The following is a 27,809-nucleotide window of genomic DNA, read 5'->3' on the forward strand; positions in this document are numbered from 1 at the left end:
GCAGCCTGCAGCACTGCCTTTACCAAACGCCTTTAAGGCAAAGAAGATGGAGCTTTCAAAATAAACCTGTTATTGAAATAAGACATTCTTATTTTCCATGAATGCTGTCCACTCTGCACACTGATTTCAGCTGCTTCTGATCTAAATCACCCATTCTAGGACCCTCGCTTTTACCTTCAGAACAACATTGTTAAAATAGGAAGACTCAAAATGGCCTTCCACTTGATTTCTTTACCACCATGTACACATACGAGATGAGGAACAAAGCCGGCATGAGTGAGAATGGGAGAGCTAGACCCTGAAAAATTCGTTTGCTTTTTGTTTCTCTTGGAATAGAATGGCACAGCAGTCACTGGAAGGAAACAATTGAATGTCAACAAAAGGTACTTTGTTATTTCTAGGAATTTAAGAGGACTTTCTTTTGCATGAGAATGGAACTTCAATTTAAAACCTTCCAAGTGTGTAAAAGATAGTGAAATCACTTCAAAGATGCTGTTTCTAAGTTAATAATCATCAAGTGGTGTCACTTAAATCAGTGAAAATATTTTCACTGACCTTAAAATGATGTGTTTGAGAACTGTGGTGCAAAAGTATTATATTTCCATGCCTTTAACAGGAAAAAAATAGTCACTGAATTTCTTCTCCCTATTACTTTAATAAACAGCATAAATACTATTTTCCCTTGGTCAACTGTAATTATATGATGCCTTTCTTGGCTAATGAAAAAGCCCTTTGGAATGCTTAATAACTCTGATGAAGGTGAGAGACCAGAAATGGAAAATGTATCATTGAAGTTTCAGATTTATTTAAGAACTTATATATAACTTTCTAACTAACTCAAAGGTTACCTCTGCTGGAATTAGAAGGTGACTTACATAAGCAATTATCACACAGCCCTCTAGGATACAAAACTGAAGACATTTCTAACTTCCATTTTTAGCAGTTCTATCTGAGCGTTGGAGCTGTAACCAATGTACCTTTAAATTCAAACAGAGGTAAAGCTCAAAGGCACTCACAAATTCATTATGAAATATGACAAATTAATAATACCACTGTGAAAGAAAATCCATTTGATCTAAGCACAAACTCTAAACCTCTTCCTCCAAACCCATTTAAATAAAACAGTTTGCCATTTTTCATGAGGATGATGAGAATCTGGTGTTCAAGGACTAAAACTGAAAATCTTCCTTATAGGGTGCAGCTGTTGAAAAACCTGCAATAGCAATTAGATTATGGGGCTAACCTCCCAGCTTGCATTACAACCTCTCCCCAGGAAGCTTTAAGCCTTCTCATCGCAGGCTTTTCTGAGAGTCCGTGGCAAGACTCGTTACACTCTCAGTCTGGCATCTCTGAAGAAGTAATACGACCGCACCACAAGAAACACACTTGCCCCTGTGTTCAGAAAAGCACAACCCTACTACCAGTTTTCAGCTGTGCCAATGGGTTAGTAGGCTTTTTTTTCCTCTTTCCTCCTCTCCTCTATGTATTTCCTCAATCCCTGAACAGCAGGCCTGACCAGGAATGGAGAAAAACACAGTACAGAGATAGTGAACTACTTGTACCTCCTGACAGCCCTCATTCTGCCCTCAGAGCAATGGAGATTGGGTGTCTGCTTATCTCCAGAGTCACAGAGAGAAGGCTGACTATGTATTATCCCTTCTTTAACTAACATACTTCCAATATCCTGTTTAAACAAGAATTACTTATTTAGCACATACACAAAAGACGTGACTGAGAAGTATGTTTTGAATAGAATACCAGCAGTCATACATAGTTTTATTTTATGAAATCATTAAAATGAAAGAAAATGGAAAGGACCTCATTTTCCTCAGACAAATGATAGTGCATGGTAACAAATGCAACACAGGAAACTTACCTGCACAAACAAAGCAATAATAGCTATGCCGTGCTTCTTCCCTACTGCCTCATCAATGCTGCTGTACAGTGTGGAGTTCCAGTGCATTAGATGGAGCTAAAACAAAGCAGTGCAAATAGACCAATAGAGAAGTATGTTTTGTAATAAAAAAACACCAGCATTTAACATCAATTAACAAAGCCTCAGCATGTGTGTGTGCATGCGTGAATATACATATGTGCATGCCTACAGCTGTGCATGTATATATAAGTGGATTCCTATTATAAACATCAGGAATCCCAAGGAAAAAAAGGTCAGCTGCAGAGAAAATTATGTATAGCCAGTTACCAAATATCTACAACAAAGGTGTGAATAACTATGCTAATGACGCTAATGATGATTTACCAACTCCCTCACTTTGAATACTGAAATGATGTCAGCTAATGAAACCCACCAATGCCGCCTCTCAGTCAGCCAGCCCTCTTCCAACACAGGAGTATAATTATGGACATAGGCTGTCCAAACACACGTTTGACTGGCTGACTGTACTATCTTAATGTCACTTGTCTAACATATCACCTCCCAAGATGAGTCACTCAAATGTCAGTAGTAGGAGCAGGAGAAGTGGTTTCAGGAAAGGTTAAACATAATGAAAGTTAAGCAGAGAAAAATGGCTGGAGGACCACCTTAGGGACAGCAGTGAAAGGGATACTAGAGTAAAATATGAGCCCTCAACTGCCTTACTCCACAAGGTCGCAGGGCCTGTAGGCGTTAATGCATGAATACATGTCAGGCAGCGGACACAGGATGGTAAACACAGAGTCTGTTCTGGTGAGGTGTCACAGCATGACTTGGGAAGTGGTGTTTGAGAAAAGTGCTGGAAGACAGACTAGCAGGTGGTTGGAAAGGCAGGAAGGAAGGGAGGGGAGGGAGGGCAAGGAGGAGGGCGGGAAGGGAGATGGGAAAAGAGAGGAAAGAGAAAAGTGCTGGAAAACAGACTGACAGTTGGAAAGAAAGAGAGAGAAAGAGAAGGCGGGAGGGAGGGAAGGAAGGACAGAAGAAAGGAAGGGTAAACGGAAGGGTGGAAAGGTGGAAGGAAGGAAGGCAGGCAGGCAGGAAGGCAGGCACAGCACTATCTACTGAGGTAATATGCATTTCAAACATGAGTTTTTCCAGCACTAATGCTAAAATGTAATCTCTGTGGCTGGGTCTGATAACATTGCAGAGCTTCAGCATCCTAAACACAGCTGCTTTGAAGTTTATCTGGCAACCACTTTTGCCCATTCCACACAGATAAAACAGCTAAAAAAATACAAACTCTTAGATTTAATTCCCATTGTAAAATCGTGATCAATGCTTTGCTCAGTCATGTGTCTTAGCCAGTTAAAATGTCACCCTGTTATCTAACATCGTTTCCACCTTCAGCAAAATTAGTTTTTAAAACAGATAATGTGTCTTCTTATTTCATGTTTTATTTCTGCACAGTAACAGCCTCTGTGAAATGCTTATTGCCCCTTAGACAACAGGATTTCACTCGGGCATCTCAGCATTTCAGAAGACCAGTTCCTCAAGCAATCACCCTCCCCTTATTTAATCTCCAATGAGAATTTTGGGCACTCCTCTTGAAGACTATCATTTCAAAAGTCAATACAAAATTTTAAATTAACATCTTGTAAATCAAATTAAATTCCAAATTATCATACAAATAATTCTATTCATGCTGATCAAAGGCATCTGCTATGCTAAAAACATGAAACACATTTCTTAAAAAATATAATAATTCGTTTGCACATGAGAACACTAATACAAACGTACCTGACCACGGCTACAAAACTTCTAGACATACAAACGGTCTCTGTTAGAACTAAGCTATCTATTGCCCATGGATTTACTTGGTGTCATGTATTTTATCACCTATAAAAGGCTTTGTTACACACTTGATTTGCTTTTGGCTTTTAAAGTAACAAAACCGCGGTATGAAATAATGAGATTTCAGCCTCCTACGCTTGCTTTAGCAGAGACAGAACTACCACCACCCAAGCAGATAAAGTCAAAAGCACTGCATTTTCCGAGACGGGCCTGGCGTTCGCATCTGTATCCACTAGAGGGGGCTCACGGAGCCCCACGATCCTCACCAAACTCCCGACGTTAAGAAGGAAACGCGAAAGAACGAGGTTGGGGTGACTGCAGTCGGGTTGGCAATGTCCTTGGTGCGGCAAGAACAGCGCTGCGTGGCACCGCGACTCGGCTGGCTGCAAACGCCAGAGCAAGGTTGTCCTTTGGTGGCCGAACAATAGCGCCGAGGGCGATCGCCGCGTGTCAAGAGACCATGACTTTGACTGTGTCAACAGGCGGGTCTCGGCTAAAGCTGCCGTGGCGTTCAGCGTGTTATGCTCCTTCAGCGGTGAAGTCTAATCTGATACTTGTCTGCATTCTGACAACAGTGGGTTTTTTCCTGAAGATCTGAAAGGAAAATGCTGAGCCCCAGCAAGAGGTAAATGAGTAAGTGCTTCACACCGTACCAGCCATGACCCCAGTTTATCCAGAAACAGATTGCTGCCCTGTGTTAGGCAGCAGGCTCATCAGGGCAGAGACTTTCCTACAATAAGGCTATATATCAGCTAGAAAAATGACACCAAAACCTCTGTGTAATACTATAAAACATGAAGAGGTCTAGAATTAGTCCATGCAGCAGCATAAACAGCCTGACAGGAAGACATGCTGCAAAATACACTTAGCTGCTGCATGAAAGGGGGACCACAGTGTGAAAAGCCCTGCACCTGGAACTGTTTTCCAAGGAACATACCTACTGGCCAGCAACTCTTCCCACATCTCCAGGGGACATGGGGAGAGTAAGTTAAGTATTAGCTACGCATTTTAAGAGTAACTTTAGGTCTCTGCACCCTCTCCAGCCCTCCTTCCTTTCCGCCATCTCAATAGGGGTCGGGACGGTCTACTAAAAAAAAAAACAAAAAACATTAACACAAAGACAAAAAAGGGATGTACTTAACGCTAATGTAGACACCCCTAGTCTAGGTTCGGGTTTAGTAATCAACATTACTGAAGGTACTGAAACAGGCAGTCAGCACTTTCTGGTCCATAGGTAACTTTGAGGTTCTGCTCAAGGATGCTTTAAATACATAGTAGGCTCCTTGGAATAAGAATCATCATTTTGTACTGGATTGCTAAAGCCCAAGGTAGAACAGACTTCTGGTCTGTGTTTAAGATGCTACTGTGTCACTTCCTTAGAGGTAGCAATAATTACAGTGGATTAGTGATGTATTCTTTACACAGCAGGTTGTAAACTTGCTGTCATAAACACTGCGGTACCAAATAGTATCAGCAGGTTCATGAGTGGATTAGACAAATTATGGACAAGTCCAAAACCAGACACTAAAGAGAACAGGCAGCTATGCTGCCTCTAGCACTCCTAGTCCTACGACATTAGATGACTGGGGAGTACAACAAAAAGTGGTCAGGCTCATGTGCTTTCCCTATACAGCATCCCCTACTGACACTGCTAAAGACAGCTTACTGGATGGACCACTGGCCTGATCCAGCAGCGTATTTAGTACGTTCCCATGTTCTGAATCAAGGTGATATTTGGAATAGCTCTTCACAGAAAAGGTTCTGGCATTAGGGATTTACAAACTGAAATTAGACAAGCAACCTAATGGAAAATAATAATAATACCATAGTATTTCCTAACAACAGGCCAACTGGCCTCACATCTTTTGCTCTAACTGGTAAGCCCATGCATGCACACTGAAATAAATAAACAGATGTCAACATGCCCTTAATAAATGGAATTCAAATCAAATTAATTCTTCTACGGAGCAGGAAAAATGTAGCTCACATGGGGACTGGATAAGTACCTGAAAAAGTGATTCAGAAATGGAGATGCTAGCAAGGAAGTAATAAGGCCTGAGGGTTTGAAGCAAAGCGCTGCTTTCAAATCATGGTTTATTCTGTGTATTTGTGTGGTTCTCTGGAGCTGTTCTGCCTTTTGTTTGGTCTTTTTTTATTTGTAATATGACATCATATGAAAACATCAGATGACAGTCTAAAAAAAAGATGGCAAAAAGTCTAAAAACAGTGCAAAATTTGAACTCTAGAGAATACAGTCCACAAACAACAAGGCCTGTAACTCTTGTTAATATTTATGGGAATCAGATGTGCACAGAGGAAAGACCCTAGTACTTTTTCAAATCTTGAAACTGTCAGTATAATGCCCATGCACATTGACAACTTCATACCCATGCATCTGTATCTTACAAGTAGCAATATCCAGAGAGGCTTATTAGATTAACACTCTGTATTTTGGTAACCTTCAGTTTTACGTTGATTTGAGACAGCTATACAAAGAGTGCGTACTCACAAGGGGTGCCAGTCTCAGATATGAACAAAGCCATGTGTGGTTTCTTTACACAATCAGCTGCAGTGTATTGGCAGCTTACCATTGTGTGGTTTTCATTTGGAGTACAAACAAGCTGCATATGTCAGTATGGCAGGAAAGGCTCTGCTCAACTTGTTAGCTAATGTTTTGATACCTGTAGTTATGATGGTTCTATACAACCAAAGTGAGTCAGCTATGCTGTTACTGATTATCAGTGGCTGGCTCGGCATGCCAGACAGTATATTTTTACAAAATAAACAGAACGCTGTGAGAAACTCTTTAGCACTCAAAAACCACATTTTTCTCTTGGATAAAAAAGTAATTTGGAGCCTTTTAACATTCCAGTTGTAAATCGAAGAACTGTAGCAGTGAATTCCTTAAAATCAGATAAACTCGAAACTCATGAAGGCAAATGATAATAAAGTGCTGACACACTTGATTTGTTCTGTGAACAGCTGGAAAGACTCTCCTTCACAGGAAAGATTAAGAAATTATTCCAGGTAGCAGAGCAAACCCCGCAGAAGTATTATTCTGTATGGAAAAATTCTGAGAGAATCTTCTCAATTTTCATCCAATCCCCACTCAACCAAAAGACTAGTGATCCCAGTCCTAATGTCCTTGCTTAGGAAAAGATGACACTGACATTAACAAGGGGCCGGTCTCAAATGAAGACTTTCTCAAAATTGGTTAAGGACCTGCAGATTCTGGCTTTAAAATCAATAAACAAATGAAAACCCTACACTTAATCCATTCCTTTCTTTACCACAGAAATATCTTTTATGGCAATACAAAAAGAAAAGGCCTGAGTTGGTAGATTTTTTCACAGAATCAGAGTCCCCAGGATGACAAATTCTGGCAGGAATCAGAGTCACTGTATATGACCTAGCACATTTATCAGTTCTGGAAACCAGTTTCTCTCAGTAAAAAACAGAGTTACCAAAACATGTACATTATTCTCCTGTCTGGGGCACTGGCTGCTTTGTGGAAATCTGCAGGGTCCTAAGCTCACTGGGAAAAAAAAGGATCTCTTAAGCATCGTCGCTGACCTTACTTTATTCCCAGCTCACACATAAAAATGTACAATGATAGCATAATTTATGTTGGAAGTGGCCTCTGAAGTTCAACTGCCTCCTTCCCCCATTCACAGCAGCACCAACTTCAAAGTTAGCTACTAGTTCAAAGTCAGGTCAGGTTGCTCAGGGGCTTGTCCAACTACGTTTTGCGTATCTCCAATAATGGAGATCCCACAACCTCTCCGGGTAACCTGTTCTGGGTTTGACCTCCCCCATAGTGAAGAATTTTTTCTCCTTGTACCTAACCAGAATCTCTTTTATTGCAACCTGTGTCCCTTGCCTCTTGCCCTTTCACAGTCCCCCAGGAGTCTCTGTTCAGGACCTCAGGCATGAATTGCCCATGACTGCCAGAGTGACGCCTCTTGATTGACTCGTGAATGATGCCTCTTTCTCAGACCCTCTCAGTCATCCACTTATGTGAATGACCATGTTTCACCTAAGCTTACTTTCACCTAAGCTTGCCCGACTCTTGCAATGTCAGAAAAGTTGCTATTAGCTCTGTCCCTTACTGCGACACGCTGGTGTGCATCTGTCACCCAAGTGCCAGACCAAACATGAGACAGGCTCATTCCTTAGAGGAAAATACACTCTGAAATAAATCACAGCTCATCTTTTGTTATGACATATCTGATTAATGCTAAAGGGAGAACAAGGACTCTGCTCCAACATCTCTGCACTCTTATATGATCTTATTGTTACAAATTTGCTATAAACCTGCACAATCTGGAATGACTTGCTACCATAAAAAGGACTCCATATACTGTAACTGCTTTCTTTATGAATACTTATCGCTAAACTACTGAAATCCTAATTTGTTATTGGGATCCCTATAAAACAGTGTTTAATGTGCAGTGGCTAAGCCAGACAGTTTGGAACAAAGCACCAAGACCACACCCCACTGGAGTCAAGAGGAAATGTGCCAACAGCAAAGCTCCTCCTGATCTCCCCAGCAGCAGAACCAGGCCCTACAGAGGACTTAGGCCTGATCAAACCACCAGCAGCTGAGGCAGCAGGAGGCAACATGAAACACCTGCCCAGCCTGGGTGTAGGTCCTGCTTCAACCTAATTGGCAACCACAGCCCAAGTTGCAAGAGATTGTGACGTGGGGGATCCTTCTGTTCAACAGGCTCCTGTTTGCACTCTACACACAGTAGAAGACCATAATTTTTAAATAATTCCTCTTCAGGTCTGCATGTTAAACTATTAGAACATCAGGTTGTGACACTATCATCGCTAGGCTTGCTTGAATCTATGTTGCTGCTGCAATCGCCCATTGTACTTTTTCCACTCTCTATACTCTTACTGTTTGCTAAGGAGCTAATTATTATTACAAAAGCTTCTTTCTTCAATGCATGCTACATCACGTGTAAATTAATCTTCTGGAAAGCTTTGTTACTTGGTCAGAACTAGGTTATACAGCTATTTCTTGTTAGCTGTGCAACTAGCAATTACAAGCTCCAGAAAAGTCTGCTTCGTCTAGTAATATTACAGGACAAGAAGGCATCTAAGGATGAAAGATATGTTATTGCTCTCATTATCTTCCCAAATCTTATTTCAATTCATATATGCTGAACCTCAGAAGACTAATAGTTAGGTGAATACTGCATCACCACATCTTAACCGGAGTTGCATCTAAAACAAGTTAGTCTGGAAATTTTGAGCATATTGCTTTTTGTCATGTTTCTGTCACTGCTGAGAGAGTGGAGCTGAAACTCTGTTTTGATTCCACATAAATGTAAATCTATATCCCTAAGGTAAATTAAAGCTGCTTTGGAGCTGCTCTGCTAAAGATTGTAGAGCTAAGAACTGTTCACCTGGACTCACCCAAGTTTGTTAGACATCGGTATATTCCAGTTTCATTCACAACATGCCATAAAAGCTGAGGAGGGAACAGTACAAATGGGAAACACTGGCTACCAAACTAGGACCAGCATAAAGTCCTTCTCCTGGTTTGAAAGGGATGAAATGAAGCTGAGGATTTCAGCTAGTAATAAGGGAAGGCAACACAGCCTAGTCATACAATAACAATGTGTTAATTTCGACAATGCAAATATTGCGTAAACAACATCACAGGAGGACAAAATGTGGAAAAATTGCGTCTTGCCATTATACATGTGCACAAGAATTTATGAGTTGATACTTGACTTGGCACTGAATTGTTTCAGGAAGCAATTGACTAAGGGGCTGGCAGTGACCATAACATACAGTAATTAAGTTCCAAATCCTCACAAGGGGACCAAACCAAGGATATGACCAGAGCACACAGCTTCGAGAAAAGTGATTAAAAAAACAGGAAGTTAGTTATTAACAGCCTGAAGGAGAGGTTTAGGAAATTAAAGTTAATGGAATTGATACGGAGGCTGTTTGAAAATATCTTAGGAGAAGCAGGAGTACGTGTACATATTCCATGCCACAGAAAAAAGAAACAAAAACCCATGAAGTAACAAAGCCTGCATAGTTAAACATTACAGTTCAGTCAAGGTAAATATGCTTCCTTTGAAAATGAAAACACAAATAAAAGTAAATGACTAGATCATGAACTCTGGGCAAAATCAAGAAGAGGAGTACAAGGAAGTAGCCAAGGGAGTTAGGTTATTAATCACTGTACTTGGTTTATGCTTGTAGGCTTGAATTTTTCAATGCTTCTATTGTGGATAGGTGCCAAAATGCCACTAAATTTCAGTAGAAATTACATCTTTAAAATGTCATATATAGATCATTGTCATGAAAAAATTACATAAAGGGAACTCTGTGCCTATCTTTGAAAGTAACACTAATTTCAGTACTAAGACAAACAAGCTGAAAGCAGCACCAAGAAACACAGATGCAACACTGTTAGCATTAAACACCTCCTAATTAATATAATGTGGGAGAAGGGAAAACACAGCTTCTGCTGAACTTCTGCTTGTTACAATTTATTGAAAGTGTTAAAGATCTAGCAGGTCTAGCCTGTGGGTTAACCGTCAGGCTCCAAGTATGTACAGAACAAGATGACATTCCCTGAACAAAGAAGTCTGTAATCTAAAATCAGAGAAATTAGGTGCAAACAAATCAAGCTGGAGCAGAGTACAAGGTATCCTGGAGATACTGTTTAAACAACTTCACAGTCACAGTGTGAGATACTATATGTCTCAGGCCAAAAGCCAAATTCACAGCTAGAACATGCAGAAGAAATGCTTGACTGGGACATTGGGGTAGTCCAGAACCCTTGCTGACGGGTGCTCTCCTCTCCATGAACATCTTTGAAAGAGGGCAAAACTGTAACGTGGCTGTAAATAAAATTATTTTAGTTGGATCATAAAAGGAAGGGTTACAAAGACACCTTCTGAAATCTATTCTCTTTCCAAAAAGCCAGCCAAGCAACACCAAAAGTAACCTAGGCAATTGTGTGACGTACCTTCAGGGGTGCCACTGAAAAGGTAAGGAATAGTGGGACTACTGAATTATTTGCAGCATCTCAGGAAGCACTCTCACAGTTGCTGTGGCAAATTGCTTGTACTAAAGAAGTTATCTACATTGGTAAGCCATACTGAAAAAGAGTAATAAAAACGTTGCAACATCTAATATTAAACAGGAATTTGTGTTCCCTTTGAACAGTCTAATCACACAGAGTAGCCTCATTTCATGTAATGCAAAGGACTACTGGTCCATGGAAAAAATGAAATTAACAGCAGGAAGTACTGATGTATATGGAAAGACTCAAAAGACTACAGCTATGAAGAGTAAATTGAAAAGAAAAGTAATGGGAACCACAAAAAATCCAACTGAGTGGCCTTCTTTCTATTCTGGCAAAAGAAGCCAAAAGGTTAAAAAAGAGAAACTTAATTTAAACTTAATTAAAAAAGGAAAAACGGGTCAAATCTTCTGTCCCTCTTCTAACCAGAGATGGACTAACGCTTCAGAGAGAGGCTTCAGTTCCACCGTATACAAGGTTAGGAAACAGGAAGGGGACACAAGGAGGACGACACAAAACCAAACATCAGAGTTCTCTCAGCACTCACAGGAAGGCAAGACACAGGCATAAACTATCTTTATGGTTAATGCAACCACACCAATCTCTTTACCTATCTTAAGTTTCTGTGAAGGACACCAATCTGCCGAAAGCTTTGCAAATCCCACCTAGACCCCTTTTGTTCAGGCCTTGAACCAAAGATCAAAATATCTCCTTGTTTGCCCACAGAAGCTGCATACATGTACATTAGCTTGCCTGCTTCTTAGGAATATCATCGGCAAAACATCGAAAGGTATAGCAGAAACTGAGGATGCTGTAATTTGTAATTTGTGCGTATATATTTTTTCTTCCCATTTGAAAGCACAAGCCCTGCTTATTTCTACTGGCATGCACAGGAGATGAAAAGAAAACAGGAATTTATAAAAAATTAACATTTTTTGAACTGTAATAAAGGTATACAGGCTAAGAAAAGGAATGAAAAAGGCAAAATACCCCTGTTTCTAGATTGCTGACTACCAGTATCAACCTAATCAGTAAGAAAACGAAAAGCTACAAAGTTATTACTGCCAGATTCATAGGTCAGGCTCTTCACTGTGCCAAGTTTCTACCCAGTGTGTGAAGCAAGGAGCACCACAGAGCAGGTTATTGTTCCCTGATACCAAGTCTGGCCCCAGCAAACAAGTAGGCTGAGGTGCCCTGGGTCTGCCCTTACCTGTGCTAACAGGAACAAATATATATTCAAGCCTTTCTTTTTCCTTCCCTTGAACTATGAAGGCCAGGAAGGAAAAAGCAAGCATTTTAATGCAGGACTATCCAGCCTGCTTTTACTCTGGATTCTTGCCAACTTGAGTAGCTGTGTGTGTATGTCTGCATGTGCTTTTACAGCTCCACAGTTAGAAAGAACAAAGTTTGGAAAAAGGACTGGCCCTTGATGAATAGTTAATGATATTACAAACTAACAATGCCATCAAGAAGACAGAAAACACAAAGTGCTATGGGTTAAGCATTTAATTCTGGAAGTGTTGTTTATATGATTAAGCATTTAATATAAGCATGTCCAATTGCACAAAGTATTGGCTGCAATCTGTTGTCTTGGATTTAAAAACAGACTGTTCATACATAGAAGGATTTAAATAGCGATTTAATTTTCAACAATAGATTCTCTAATGAAGGCAGAATAAAAACCACTCCTCCCCTGCTAAATTTACTAAGTTTTATTAATAACTGATTTGAATCTCACAGTTCCCTGTGTTTCAAAGCTCAGGGTCTCTCTCTAAAGAGATGAGAATCTGCAGCTGCATATTACCTTCTTAAGCCATAATCTTGACTGTTCTCCAGTGAGCAGTTGCTCTTCCATACTATACTCCTCTAGGAAACTCAGTCAGGTTTTTTTTCTGTAACGTTGGCTAAGCTTCTGTTGAAATAATAAACTTCGTTATGCATCTCCAACAGCTTTCTATTGAATTGCAAGTTTGCAGATTGCATGATGGTGTTATACTTTTCTTCTCTCCCATAGTTCCATAAACTCTGCAAATTTTGTTAAACTTCAACTGTTCCCCTGACCAGTTCATTACATGGCTTAATGTTGGCACAGCAAGAAGGCAGGAATACCAGTGAGACTATCTCATTGGCAACACTGTGGTCTACGGACTAGGGCATCAGATAGCCCTGTGGTTAAATTGCTGAACTGGGATTTACAACCTAAGTTAGGTATTTTGGTACTACAGAGTCTGAAAGTCTTACTAGAATTCAAGCATCTAGGAATCATGAGTCTGTTCTCCGTCAGTTCTAAAAAAGGCATCATGCATGACCATGGCCAAACACTTTAATCCCTTTGAACTTGTTTTCTACCAGTTTGCTGGCAATAGCAGAACTTGTCTCCCTCGCACTGATGTTTTAAGGATTACATTATTTGTGCTTGCGAAGCACTCAGGCATTACAGCAAATACTTGTGGAAACCTTCAAAGGTTTTCACCTCTTAGATTATCTGCAAGTTTCATCCTTTTTAAGAGCCATGTATGCGCCATTAGCACAAATAACACAAAATTTTGCATTTAGCATCAGAAAGCTATTATCTCTCTCTCAGAGCATTCACTCGTGAACTGGGGCCAGTCTAGGAACTAGTCCTGACTCAAGCATGCAGCGTGGAAAATGACAAAATAAGGAATCTCCTTTCCCAGCTTCTTCCACAAGTGACAGGTCTCTTAGACAGAACAACAGATAGGCCTAGTGGTTAGGGCAAAGTGCCAAGGAAAACCAAACAGGAAAACCAAGGCACCAGGAAACTGAAACAAGATGCGAGCACAGTGCCAGCAATGATCATGGCAGAAATTAGAAAATTATGTACAACTGAAGCAAATCACGTCAAGGGCACACAGCCAAGAAAAATGGCAAGGAAGAGACTTGAGCAGCCATCTTGTTGCACTCAAACCTGGGTTTAAATCCTCTTCAGAAGTCCCATCTTCTAAGTGACCACACAAGCTCTTCTCTCTCACAGCAGAGAGAAAACGTAAGTAGCCATCTTGTTGGAATTGAGAATGGGATTTGCAATATCACAACAGCAGCCTCTATATCCATGAGTACAAGCACTGTCACCAAGACACTGTGTGAGCAGGTAGAGTAGGAGAAGGCAAAGCTGTAATTCTGCTCAAGGCGTGGAAAAGATTCACATCTTTTTAAAAAGTATCAGAGGCTATACTGTTTCCACCGCAGACAGGGATTGCTGAGCTATATTGTTCAAGGTTACTTGCCTGCCTCCACGAGGATGCAGCCCCACCAAACCTGGTACTACAGGCTGCGACTGAACATTGCATCTTAGCCCAGCACGATTGCAAGAAAATTTGGTGCAAAATGTCTATTACAGGTGAAGCGCAAAGGCTGTCTGCAACTTCTGGCAGAACTAAACCAATAAGCTGAGATAAGATGGAACAGCGAGCCCAGACAAGGGCTCCCGTCATGAGTCAGTCCTCCTCTTCTCATTCTCCTTTCCTTCAACCAACTTCTCTCCACCTGTGACCTTTCTGCTCAGAAGAGTTTCTCCTATTCCTATTTTTCCTATTCCTATTTTCCTGTTCCTACAAATCCCAGTCATTTGTAATTTGGACCATTTCTTTCTTAAAAGAATACTGAAAATCCCCATCCTGGTAGAAGTTAGAAATCACAGACTATTGCAACTGCCACCTGAACAGAGTTTTAGGTGCATATAAGCCATGAAGGTTCTCCACACACAACTGGCTCTAAATAAGATAACTCTTAAAAGAGAGACAAAAGGATAAATAGGCTTCAGTATAGACTGTTAATGCCACTCTTTGACCTGGTGTCTGGCAGCTTGTGTCTTCCACAGTCCAATAAATAAACTGCAGATTTTGCACAGAAGGGAAATCACATTTGCTACCTCTGAAGATGTGTACAGTTCTTCCATAGAGCTTAACTGAGCATTTCTCAGGCACTAGCCAAGCTAAAAGCATGTTTGTGCTAGCACACCGGCCCATTTTTGTACCTGCTTTTTTCATGAATCCACAATACAAAGCACACAGATGTATTCCCTGCAAAATTCAAACTATATGGGACTGAGCAAAACAAGGGCCAATCCAAGCTCATATTGACAAATTACCTAGAAACAAAGTATACTTCAGACACTGCATGTGCCTATTTAGGTCAAATTAACCCTCAACCACAATAAAGATATAATGCTGAAAGAGCTTAGCAACTAGCAATCTCAAGAGTCATAAGCCGCTCATATGTGCTTTTACAATGATGGTAATTTTGTTTTTATCTTATTGCTGGTTTTGTTTCCCAGTATACTGGGAGGGGACAGAGGCTTCTCAGCTTTGTACCACTACAAAAAACCCAAACAGAAGTCACATCAATTAGGGGACTGCAGGGTGTACGGTACACAGAAAAATGCAGAAAAATACTTAAACACCTGCACATATGGGGTTAGGGTCCCATGTAATACAATTCACTGACAGCCCTGGAATTGGCGCTAGGACCAATTTTGCCCATGGAGTGCTGTGTAAAGCTAAGTATTATTGTTATGTTCGTAAATGGCCTCTCCATAATGTGCAAAAAATTGTTGCTGTATAAATCATTGTAGATTTGGAAAACAAAACTGAAAACATCTGCTTAGATATTGGCCTGATTTTCCTGTGTTTTTCCACAATGCTGTCCTCAAAAATTAGATAATGTCCAATGGGCATATCTACTTTAAACTATTATTAATTTGTTATTCATAACCTGTCAAGAATATAGCTATTACATGAATGTCATCACTTTCTCCTAAGATGCACTGTTTTAATCACAGCTCACAGTATTCATCTGCAATGATTCCAAAATTTAGAAAATCGTCCAAGCCTTTGAGTAACAAGTTAATTCTCCACCAGAAAACTTGGATAATTTCTGAGCAGAGTTCCAGACCGCAGCACGAAGCTACGTAACCCTTCTGGAATCGGTTCTTCTTGCCTCCTGTTAAATTCATGACTGCCTAAACAAGATATTCTTCATTCATAGGTCTTGTACTGCCAAAGTGAGCGGAATGAATTTTATTTATTTTTTTTTCATAAGCAGGTAATTAATGCAATCAGCTAAAGGCAACAGGATTTACTCCTTGGTTTGAAACCTTTTCTTTTAGGGTTTATGACTGGGATCATAGTCCCATTAAAGCTACTGGCAAAAATCCACAGATATCAGAACTGAGCTCACATATTAGAAACCACTGTCACTATGGATTAAATCCTGCTTGCCATTCACGCCTATCCAGTCCCATTGCAGTTTGTAAGTCTCTGCATAAAAAGGGAGAGACATGCTTGCATGCACACTATCCCTCAGGCCTTCTATTACAATTAAAAATACTCTATTTTTTAATCCAAATATTTTGCTAACAAGCTAATAAGAAACTGACTAAAACAGATGGCAAGATTAAGTAACATTGGCAAAGAATATTAAAAGTTGGCAAAGAACAAATTTCTGTGTTGAAAGCATGACACCTTCTCTCAAGAAATGCCAGAAAGGGGATGCACAGTGTGCAGGTATCTGAGTTCAGAGCCGGGCACAGAGAAATCCCCACAGTGAAGACTATAAAGACTTGAGTAGACAAATGCAATGTTAACAGCCTAACCTGAAGCCCTAAAGCTGTTCACTCTCTTTGATGAGATCCTTAGGCAGGCACCATTGCACATTAAGAAAGGAAAACTTAATTGTTTAAATCAGATCAAGCGTAGGATATGTTTTTTGCATTATAGTTAACTTCATTCCAGCAGGTATTTCAGTAACTCTGAAAGAGTATACAGAATGAATTAGTCTGCTCTTCATTACACGACAGAAAGGAATATCTTTTTTTCCTGTACAGAACTGATTCTCATCCTTCAGGCAACTGGATTTTCTTCTATTCTACTCAAAAACTGTAGGACAGACAATAATACAGTTTTTAATCTTCCTGCACATCTTGGAAACATTTTTTAAATGATTTTCTGCCAATCCTCTTCTACTGAGAGCTTTCACATGGTTCACTGCTAATATAATCCTACATTTTAAAGAGGATGGATTACAGAGAATTATCCTCCCAGTTATATTACAAGTGGTGAAAGGAACCTTTTTATTTTCTCAGATACAGTTTTATTTCAGAGCAGTGGCCTGGAAATAACTGTTCCCTTGTGCTCAGATTGTGCCTTCGGTCACACCACCACTTGGGTAACTACAAGGACGAGACACCTTTAAGGCATAATTTTCCCTGTTTCCCTTCACTTCAGAAGCAGTGAAAACATTTTTTTTCTCCATAAAACAGCACTGATGACGTCATATGGTTCACTTTCTCCTGCTGTCTTTCCTGTCTTTTTTAACTGTAAGTTGATTCAGCCTGGTACTATAGTATACAGTATTTATACAGAGACTAGGTACAGTGGGACTCCATTTTTAGCTGCCACTATTTTAACTTTGTTAACAACAAAAAAAAAAATAGCAGTAATTTGCTATTTCTGTCCCCCTCCAGCTCCCTGTTACACACCAAAGGTAAGGGAGACAGTCAGAGTTTCATTAGATCTTCATTTGTTCTTCCTCCTTCTCCAATCCATACTCTTGGCATGAAGGAGAGGAATAAAGGTATCAATCAAATCAGTCCTCTCTTTCTTACACCTAAATCAGGTTCAGGTAAATCACATGTGTAAGTGTGGATTTTACTGCTCTGTGGAAAAGTGCACTGTAAAGCACAATCTAATCTTTGGTACCTTGTTCCATTTGCTGGCAAGAAACATTCTTCTCAATGTTAAGACCATTACTAAATATTTAGCACAAGCAGTGGCCAAAGTAACTTGGGCCGAAAGGCAAAGTAACACTGTTTACATGCAGTAGAAGTACTTGGTGAGAAAGATTTCTGGAGAAAGTTGCACAAATGCCTCCTTTGAATTTCTGGCCAAAAGGCAAGAATGGCTTTCATGCTCTTGTTTTCACGGAGCAGAGAGAGGAGTGTTGTACCAATATCTACAGCCCTCTGCTTTTCCCTTGTTTAAATAAAGACGTGTTCCATTATTTACCTTTGACAACTATTTATTGTTTTGTCCTGCTTTCCTGACAGATTGCAAACACAGATGTTTCAGTGAAAATGATAACACTGGTCTATTACTGTCAACATTCTGGTTTCTTCAGTAAAGGAAGGTGGAAAACACATCTTTGCTGAACTTCATATAATAATAAAAATAACAACAAACTCAGCCTCCAAGCCACATGAACAATGTTTTTCGACAGTATGAATTATTTCAAGAAGCTGTTCCTGAGGTTACATAAGCTTAGTAGTCTAACCCATTTCACGATGAACCTATATATCCTAACCACGTGCAAAGGCCTCAGCTGTCTAGTAAGAAATGATAGATTTTTGCACTGAGATAAAGGATTATTGCCCAACTAATACAGGATATTGCCTAATTTCTATAAAAGCATTTATGGTATCAAAGGTGAAGAGACTAAGAAAGTAACTGAAGAGTGCTCTTCCAAACTTTGAAAAGTAACAGTCTTTTTTAAAGTCATCCTTTACAAAGATCATTACACTGATAATCTGAAGCTGTTCCACAACTATTTGGTCCAATGTAATAAAATAAAGCCTTACAGTCTTCAGTCCTAAAAAACAGACTGCTGCTCCAGTCAATAAATAGTCTTAGTCATCTCAGATAGATCTCTTCAATCTCATAGCTGGTTTCTATAGAACTGCGCAGGTTTTCTAATCGTGTAATAGTTGAGTATATTAATCTGGGCCTAGTTTGTTGTATTGTTAATGTACCTACTTAAACCAAGCATTTATGTTCTCATCCTACTGCTTATCCCCTTCACTTGTCTCTCTCCCACAAAGAGAGGAGAATTTAAAATCTTTATTTGCTTTGTAAATCATTTCTAGTTTCTTAGGAAAATGTCCTACTAGATTTGCTCCACTGACAGAAGATCCAATCTTATGCACTTGGTGCTTAACGTATTTGTAGGCATGCATTTGTGCACAAACTGCCAGCTTATTTTGTATGTAGTACAGGACAAAAGTATAAACTACACCAGACTGCTTGTATATAGCCAAAATAAGCACCCATTCCTGTTTGTGTTCAGTAACTAACAAACCCAGCGAAAATCAAGCCCAATATGCGTTCAGAATATGGTGATTTCCAACAACCGTATAAACCAATGCTAATGTTAAAAGTTAAGAAAATAAGATTTCCTGGTCTCTTGATCAAAATGATTGCTCTCCACAAAAAAAAAATTAGATGAGGCAATCCCTGGAATGAAAACAGGACATCTTCCATTCTGGAGTCTCAGGTGTACTACCTCCTAAACATTTATAGTGGTCACAAGCACCTGTTTTATTATTACTCAAGTATAATACTTGATTTGGACAATTTTAGATGAATTTAATATAGCAGCTCTTTGTGCCTATAGCAGAAGGAAACGCAGCTCAGCTGTCAAACAAACTGGCCTCCACATTCTTGCAACATGAGGCAGAAGATGATGATCTGGCTCAGCCAATACACCTGTGTACAGCTGACCTTGGATACAACAAGCTATGCTGTCATTTTCTGCCAGAATGATTAATCTGCATAAGGATCTGTTTGCAAAATTAAGCATTCACACTGTATTTAAAGTGCATTATGAGTCAATTCTTTTCCTGCTACAGAATTTTTGCATCAGTAATTATTTCTTGGAGATCAGAGTCTAGCTGAAAGCTGCTTAGATGCAAGAGACAGGATAACACTGGCTTGCTCATCTCCTGGTGATGTTCTTCAACTGTGCCAGAATTCTGTTTGTGCAGCTGCCGTGCTACTTTTAAGTAGGTGAAGAATGAAATCCCTTCATGGCTGATTAAGTTTGTTGTTTTGCATCTCTGGGTCAAGTATATTTTTCTCTGGACTGATTTGGAGTAGAGAATTCTGGGGTTTCTGCAGATTATCAACAGACCGTTCCCACATACCACCAAGACTGTTTGCAAAGTGATCCTTAAAAAATAAGGAGACAGGAGACCCTGACAGACTCCCAAGTACAGTTCTCAACATAGTTCACATCAATATTTCTTGATCACCACATGCTGGATCAGCCTTGAGGAAAAGCACTAAGCAGAGCTGTTTCATAATGAACTACCTCCTGCCTCAGGGGAACACTGCAGTATCCTGAAGGTCTTACTGCCCATATAAATCATGTTGTATATACTATGCCAGGTAATCAGGATGCAGAGGTGATTCCTGTGCTTTCCCTTTGGTTGATGAGTCTTCCCCACTCAAGTAGTTCTCCTGCATTGCTAGGATCTGCCTGAAATCAGTTGCAAAGAAGATCTACATATAGATGTGGCACTTAGGGTCATGGTTTAGTGGTGGACTTGGCAGTGTTAGGTTTACGGTTGGACTCGATGGTCCCAAAGGTCTTTTCCAATCTAAATGATTCTATGATTCTATGATCTGCCTCAACTCAACCTGCAAAGCCCCTGTTTTGATGGACCAGTGCAAAATAGCAAACAGCAGAGACAACTCTTAAAGAAAGTACCTGAACAACCCTAAGAATTAGATTGATGGTATAAGTCCACAAGCTTTTTATACTTAGCTCTGCAATAGCTGCTCTAATACTTTTTACATCCTTTTCCATAAAGCGGTTCTATTCCTAGCTACTATTTTCTAGTGGCCTAGTGCTCATGAATACAGTGCTACAATAACAAATTTCCTAGCACTGAACAAGACAGAGAAAAAGGAAACAGTTTCAGGCTCGTGAGGGACTACGATAGATAAATAAGGCAAAAATAATTCAAAGAACTCTGAAACAATCTTGAGTTTCTTTAAAACCAATACTGCACAACAAATTAAATAACAGATGCAAAGCTGAAGTCACCAAACATTAGGGTTAGTATCTGTTAAAAGTAGTCTTGCAGCCCAGGGTCTAAGGGATACTCCAAGCCACTCCTTGACAAGTGTAAGCAATGCGACAGTGGGAAGTGAAGCGATATTATGAATGGCTGCTGGAGAGCAGGAGAAATAGGTCCCAGCAGTCTGGGTTGCCTAGGAGCCCAAACTGACGCCCCATGAACAGCTGAACTTTTTCAGGCTGCATTATCACTTTTCTTGTGTTTCAAGATCTTGCAATTCATTGAGATATTACAGAACATAGCCAGGAATATCACATAATCTTCAATTTTCAGGTATGTAAAGCTATTTCATTAACAAATTGCTCTACACTTACTCCAAATTTACCTAAGCTGTTATTATTCACCATGGAAATGTTTCCAGTGGCTAGTTCTCCCCATCTATAGCTATTAGTCAAGGTGACATAGGAAGTGTTGAAACAGCAGATCTTGTTAGAACACTAATATTATTAAGACAGAAGTTAATAATTCTGCAAGTTAGCTTTATGACCAATTAATCATACAATGTGATGAGTGCTGGAGGCATTCTATTCCAGATGCATATCCTAATCTACCTGCACTAAAGCACAGCTCAGCAAGACAGCTTTGTGGTTGAAATACAAAGCAATAAAATGCTGAGTTAAAAGAAACTCTTCTGAACTACGAAGAACTCAGGCTATGAAATAAAATCTTTTGCATTTAGCAGGTGTTGTGCAATGCAGTGTCACTCTTACCTCCATAGGAAAGGCCTTAAAATTAACCGTGTGTTCAGAACCACGCTGGTTTTCTCTCCCCCAGTGGAATCGAACATCATGTAGTTCAAACTCATGTCCTCGAGGTAATGGCCCCCCTATTAGCACTGGGAAAGAAGATAAATGGTAAGGAACTTGGCTTTCAAAGCAGACAAGCCACTGAATATATTCTCCAAATACAATGGGGCTATTGTTGCAAGCTTCTTTATTATCAGCCACACTAGAGAGGAGAAGACTAAAGTTGACAGACTTGACATCTTCACTTTTGAAGTACCAGGCAGGTACAGAACGCGAATTCAGGCAGTTATGAACAACAGTGAAATTGCTGTCATGCTGCACTCTTTGTTTTATGAGGCAGAACAGCTGGTCATAACATGAAATAAAAACATTGTACCTTTATCAGTCAGAAGAGGGAATATGTTTATTGCTCTTATCAAGACAGTAGCTTTGTCCTCGAAACAGATGGCAGGGGTTCTGAATTGAACTGGTAACTACCTCCAGCTTGTCCGAATGCTTCATCTCCGTCACTTATATTTGTTATGAGTCACAGAAACAGACAGAAAACTTTTGATTGTCAATATTTTGCTAGGTAAAGGTGTCCAGTCATATACCACCTGTCAGGCTTCTGAGATACTGAATGCCTCCATATCCAAATATAATCAAACGTACACACAGGAGCAACAACATACCTCATTTACTTAAAAACAGCTTCTAGGCAGCCATGGCTTTTTTTACTTCAGTTTTTTAAACATCTGGAATTTCTTAAAAGCATCTGTCCTCAATTGCAACACACACACAAAAAATTTATATAGTAGCTTGATACTTTTGCATTAATAGAGACTTCTACCATAAGTAGTAAAAGCAAGCAATTGTACTTGTGAGGCCCAATCTACTTTGGAATTAATCAGTGGAAACATTTTGCCCAGGGATTTCTGAATCTGCTTCAGATCAAATATTACTCCACAAGCTGTAGGTAACTTCCCACTGAAAACATTGAATACTGGCTTCTAGGCAGGGCTGGATTTTACTTAAGGGCATTCAGAGTCTTCTCCAGAATCCACTAAATTCTAGCTTGCGTTTAAATGACTTTGAATTGATCTTTCACAGTCTCTGATAATTGATAAGGATTATTTAATTGCATAACCTACAGCTTTAGGGAATTAAAGTTCCATAATTAAAGTTATTTTGACACACTAACTAAATAGCCTTAGTTTGGAGCACAAGACATAGTGTAATACCAAAACATAATTTAGCAATTGTATCATATTGCAACTGTACAAACACAAAAACAAAAGTACAGAACTATAAAAAACCTGAAAGAAAACTATCAGTTACGGTTTTCATAAGCAATTTTACACTAGGGAAAAAAGTAAAATATTCCAATTAATCCTTCTTTTGCTTCATAACTAATCTAACAGCTAGTAGGGTTTCTAAAATGAAATGTCCTAAATGTAGTTACAGATTCAGTTTTGCTTCTTAAACTTGCTTTATCTATATTCTATCTATACCTACATCCTACGGGGAAAATCTACAGATCTGGTGAACATTGGGGGAAACAACCAATTGAAGTATTTAGGGAAATGTGGACAAACAAAAAGAAACATGATACTCAATTAGTGCTATTTCTTAGGAAAATGGAGCTTTTTCTCTGTTTTAAAATATTGCCTCTAGAGAAAGTGTAACTAGAACAAATGTTCTCTATATGGTGTAGTTCTGCACCTCCAGGAGCTTCAAAGAGTTTATTTCTGAGGCTTAAGTTATAACACTGATCCCATGATAAAGGTATTTCAATGCATGAAGCATGTTTATCTTTCCTTTGCCTTTCATCAAACCTTGATCCTTGTCAATGCATGAAACATGTTTAACTTCACTTTGCCTTTCAGCAATTTTTGATCCTCATTAGAAAATGATCCTAAAACCATCATCCACTCTGCAATCCATTGCTGGCTTAAAAGAAGTCTCTGTTAGTAGGATATCCTCTAAAGCATTTTTCAATATACAATTCCATTACACAGTTCGTCATGCTTCTTCCACCTAATGCATAACACATGTACAATGATCAAACTGGAAGCAGTCTGTGAAAATGTTTGCAATTAAATAATGAGAAGGATTTGGGAATTCCAGATGGACTGCATGTCCTGAATTAAGGGATAAAATCAATCACCAGGAATGACAAATTGATTTTTAATATGTATCTTAATCAGTTTACTTTTTTCCACAAAGAAGTTTTTCTTTGACTGTTAACATTACAGTAGATGAGGATCTCTTACACATTAATTGGACAGAGTTTCAAAAGCACTTAGTGCTCAACAGTTCCCATTAAAATAATCTGGCTAAATGGATTTGTCATCAGAGATCCCCTGTGAGGAAAAGAAGCTGCAGGAGTTTCCGCAGTCCCTGAAAACTGGCCAGAATACTAGGTCAAACACAGCTTATTAACTCTTTTCTCTTCTTGGTAGGGATAACAAATGTTGTCTTCCCCCTCCCAAAAATGGAAAAATTATCCCCAGTTTACAAATAGAGAATGGGAAATTATGTAACATGAAAACTAAGGAAGAGCTGAAACTAAAACAAGATTTCCTAAATCATAATTCCATACCTCAGTCATAAACTTTTATTCTATTTCACATTTTCTTATATTTCAAGACTCATCAGTCCAGCATCACACTGCATTCAAGTTTAAAAAGTAGTCTTTCCTTCTCCTAAGTCTCCAATGGTTTTGCACATACATGCACTTAGGTGTGTTGGTCCCATCTTATTAATTATTGCTACTAAGTTACAAACTGCCCCTGCGAAAGGTAGAGTTGAAGGAGTTGCATTTTGGCATGCAAGTGATGACATCATTTGCAGATGCTCTCACTTCCTCCACAGGAGAACCTTCCTGATCCTGCAGAAAGACCTTTACTCCTTGGGAAAAAGCTCTGCTTCTGATGCAGGCAGTAAAACTGACTGGAAGTACAAAATTTCTATTCTATTGCAAATCTGCAAAATTCTGTAGAAAGAAATGTTCTGTGTTGCAATAATACATGAAATTTATCATGGAAAGGAAATTATAAAGGAAAGCATCATTAGTAAAATAACAAACCCTTCCTTTTTAAAAAATTCAGTGTAAAACTGAACTGACTCCCTCACTCTCAGCACAGCTGTAGCTCCCAGGACTACTGGGATCTCAGAAGGAAACAAAAATTGGAATGTCTCACAGTTTGACAATGTTCGGCTGTTTGAATGTCCCCCAAAGGTTGTTACTAGCTAAGATTGGTTAGAATAACTTGGATACTCTTCCAAACACATGGTAAGAACTACCACCATGCTGGAAAGCACAATGGACTTTTTTTCTCCCTACTTTCTTTACAGTTGTCTCCTTCAGACAGAATAGTTTACCCAGATGAAACGTCTGAATGAGATACTGCAATTTCACTTAAGCTGGAATTGTTGCTTTTATTATTTGCTTCTAATTCTTATTTGATGAATGACACACAAAAAAACTTTAAGAAATGAGGACCGCTTCGCTACCTGCTCTTCATCAATACTGTAAGCATGTGTCACTGGAGTATCTATCTTAAGCTGCCAAATTCTGTAGTTAGTACTCAGAACCCACTCAAATTAATGGAAAAAGCTCTTTTAACTTACATGGTCTTCAGACCAAGGACAAATTTTGCCAGCTGTACAAAACAGTTTGGCATCACGCTGTCTTAGTGATGGTCTGGACTGCTTCTGAACACAGACAGCTGTTAATGCCAGTGCATCAGATGACACCACCACAGGAGGAAATTCTGGACATGCTCTGAAGCATGACTGACCATCGAGTTTGGCGTTGAAACTTGCCGTTCCCATTGCTCGGCTTACTCCTTTTCCTACTGAAGTCAACAGCAAGTAACACTCTTACCGGCCGCAGGGCATGCCGAATGAGCACAACCGCTCGCTGCTGGGAGCAGTTGCTGCTCCTATGCTGGGGGCTACACGTACAGCGAGTCTTAAGGCAACGCAAGCTTTAGCGGGGAAAGCAGAGGCCGTGTTTCAGCATACCTGACTTTGACTTCAGGGCAATCTGAATTGAATGCCCGTCGTTGATCACTTCGCAGTCGCGACACACTACGTAGTTTGGCGACAAACGCACCTCCAGGAGCGAGGGGTCATATTTAGCTTCTCTCGAGTTCAAGTTAATAGGCGACTGGTACTCCCCGTTAGCGTCAGGAAAAATCAGTCCCCACTCCACTCCTGAGACACAAGGGAAAGCCGTTACGGGGAGACCCGGCCCCCGGCGCTGCACGGCGGCTTCCCGGGACAGCCAGACCCTCCCCGCCCTCACCGACCGCCTCGCTGCTGCCCACCGGCGCGGGAAGGCGCGTCAGGGGAGCGGGGGGGCGGGGGGCTGCTCCGCGGCACCTCGGCCCACCGGCCCCGGCGACCGCTGCCCGGCGGCTCCGCAGCCGCTGCCGCCCCGCGCCGCTCCTCCCGCCGGCGGTGGCGGACCTGCCGGCCGCCGCGGGCCGGCGCTTCCCCGCTCCCCGCGGCTCGGGGCGGCCGGGGGGCGATTTTCCCTCCGCTTGGCCACTGAAGTCCTCCCACCACCGCCACCTCCTCCCCCTCCACCCGGCCTCGGCGAAAGTTTCTCCCCGCCGGAGCCGCCGCCCGCGCCTCACCTTCCTCGTAGCCCCACTCCGGAGCCTCCTCCCGGCGCGGGAAGGGCTCGGCGCCCTCGATCAGGCTCCTGTCAGCCATGGGCGGGCGCCCTGCGAGCGGGCCCGGCTGCCGTCGGCCGGGCGGGGTGTGTGTGGGGGGTGTATGTGGCGGGGGGAGGCGTGTGTGTGTGTGTGTGTGTGTGTGAGGGGGCGAGGCGGGCTGGCGGCGCTCCGCTCCGCGCCTCGGCCCTCCCTCCGCCCTCCCGCCCCCGCCGGCGGGCGTCGTCGTGTGGCGGGGCAGGGGCTGGGGCAGGGGGCGCGGCGCGGCCGCCGGGCGGGCTCGGGAGCCGGTCGGTGTCCCAGCGGCGCGGCGCGGCGGGCGAGGGGTAAAGTGGCAGCCGCGGAGCGGGGAGCGGGCGGCCGCGGGAGCCGGAGCGCAGGCTGGCGTCCGCCGTGGGCCGCTGCTCCCCTGGTCTCCTCACGTCTTCCTCGCCTTCCCCTGCAGGCTGCTCCCCTCGCCTGGGTGGGTGAGTGGGTGTCCCCGCAGCTCCCGCTGCCCCACGAGCTGCGCACAGGCGGTCCGTGTGCCCGAGGACACCCGGTGATAGCAACTTCAACAAGGGGAAGGGCAAAGCCCTGCCCCTGGGGAGGAACAGCCCGGGCACTGGTGCAGGCTGGGGGGCCCCCAGGCTCGAAAGCGGCTTGGTGGAAAAGGACCTGTGGGTCCTGGTGGGCACCAGGTTGGACATGAGCCGGCGATGTGCCCTTGACACAAAGAAGGTGAACGATACCTTGGGCAGCATTAGGCAAAGAAATGCCGGCAGGTCGAGGGAGGCGATCCTTCCCCTCTGCTCAGCGCTGGTGAGGCCACAGCTGGGATCCTGGGTCCAGGTCTGGGCTCCCCGGTACAAGAGAGATCTGGACATGCTGGAGAGAGTCCAGCAAAGGGTCACAAAGGCAATGAAGGGACTGGAGCATCTCTCCTGTGAGGGAAGGCTGAGAGAGCTGGGACTGTTCAGAAGCCTTCAGAAGAGCACGCTCGCGGGGATCTCACTGATGTGTACAAATACCTGAAGGGAAGATGCGAAGAGGACAGAGCTAGGCTCTTTTCTGTGATGCCCAGTGACAGGACCAGAGGCAACGGGCACAAACTGAAACATGGGAGGTTGCCTCTGAACATCGGGAAACACTTTTTACTGTAAGAGTGACTAAGCCCTGGCACAGGTTGCCCAGGGAGGTTGTGGAGTCTTCATCCCCAGAGATACTCATCTGAATGCAGTTCTGGGGAACTTGCTCTGGGTGGCCCTGCTTGAGCAAGGGATTTGGACAAGGTGATCTCCAGAAGTCCCTTCCAAGCTCAGCTCTATCTGTGATTCTGTGGTTCCTCCTCACCACCCAGCACTGTGCCCCTCCTATGGAGGAAAGGAGGCCCTCAGTGAGGAAAAGGGAGTTGCTGAATAAGCAAGGAAGTCCAGCTCTGTTCCTTCTGTTCTGAAGGAGAGTTGAGGCCTCCATACTCTTTAGAGTGACCCCTTCATTTAGGCCACATCCAGGAGTGTGGCTTCAACTCGTCCTGCAGAATATACAGGATGTAGGGTTTGAGGAAAGTCTCTCCCCAACATAAGGATGCCTCGGTTAAGAATATGAAAGGACTCTTCATTCTCCTTTGCCAACAGCCATGTATGGACCTAGAGAATGTTCATTCTGTCAAGGGAAAAAAGGACAGAAGAGACCTCTGTAACAGAGATCTCCCCTAGGCAGTGGCCCAAACACTTGCATCAGTGACAGCAAGGGGAATGGGAACCCA

The 27,809-nt window shown here is 41.7% G+C and overlaps 1 protein-coding gene across 2 annotated transcripts in view; it reads right to left on the reverse strand.

Annotated features, from left to right (window-relative positions):
* Positions 1–26,209, reverse strand: part of CA8 (carbonic anhydrase 8) — a 389,740-nt gene extending 363,531 nt beyond the window's left edge. For both annotated transcript variants that reach the window (XR_007508545.1, XM_049820810.1), the window contains exons 1-4: positions 26,024–26,209; positions 25,407–25,598; positions 21,363–21,487; positions 1,877–1,972 (exon numbers count right to left, since the gene is read on the reverse strand). Coding sequence is in view for 1 of the 2 variants with exons in the window: in XM_049820810.1 (XP_049676767.1) it covers positions 1,877–1,972; positions 21,363–21,487; positions 25,407–25,598; positions 26,024–26,102 (492 nt within the window). In the remaining variant the exon portion in view is untranslated. The remainder of the gene's footprint in view (positions 1–1,876; positions 1,973–21,362; positions 21,488–25,406; positions 25,599–26,023) is intronic.
* Between the last annotated feature and the right edge of the window lie 1,600 nt (positions 26,210–27,809).

Source organism: Accipiter gentilis, chromosome 2 (genome assembly GCF_929443795.1).
Source record: "Accipiter gentilis chromosome 2, bAccGen1.1, whole genome shotgun sequence".
Classification (NCBI taxonomy): Eukaryota; Metazoa; Chordata; class Aves; order Accipitriformes; family Accipitridae; genus Astur; species Astur gentilis.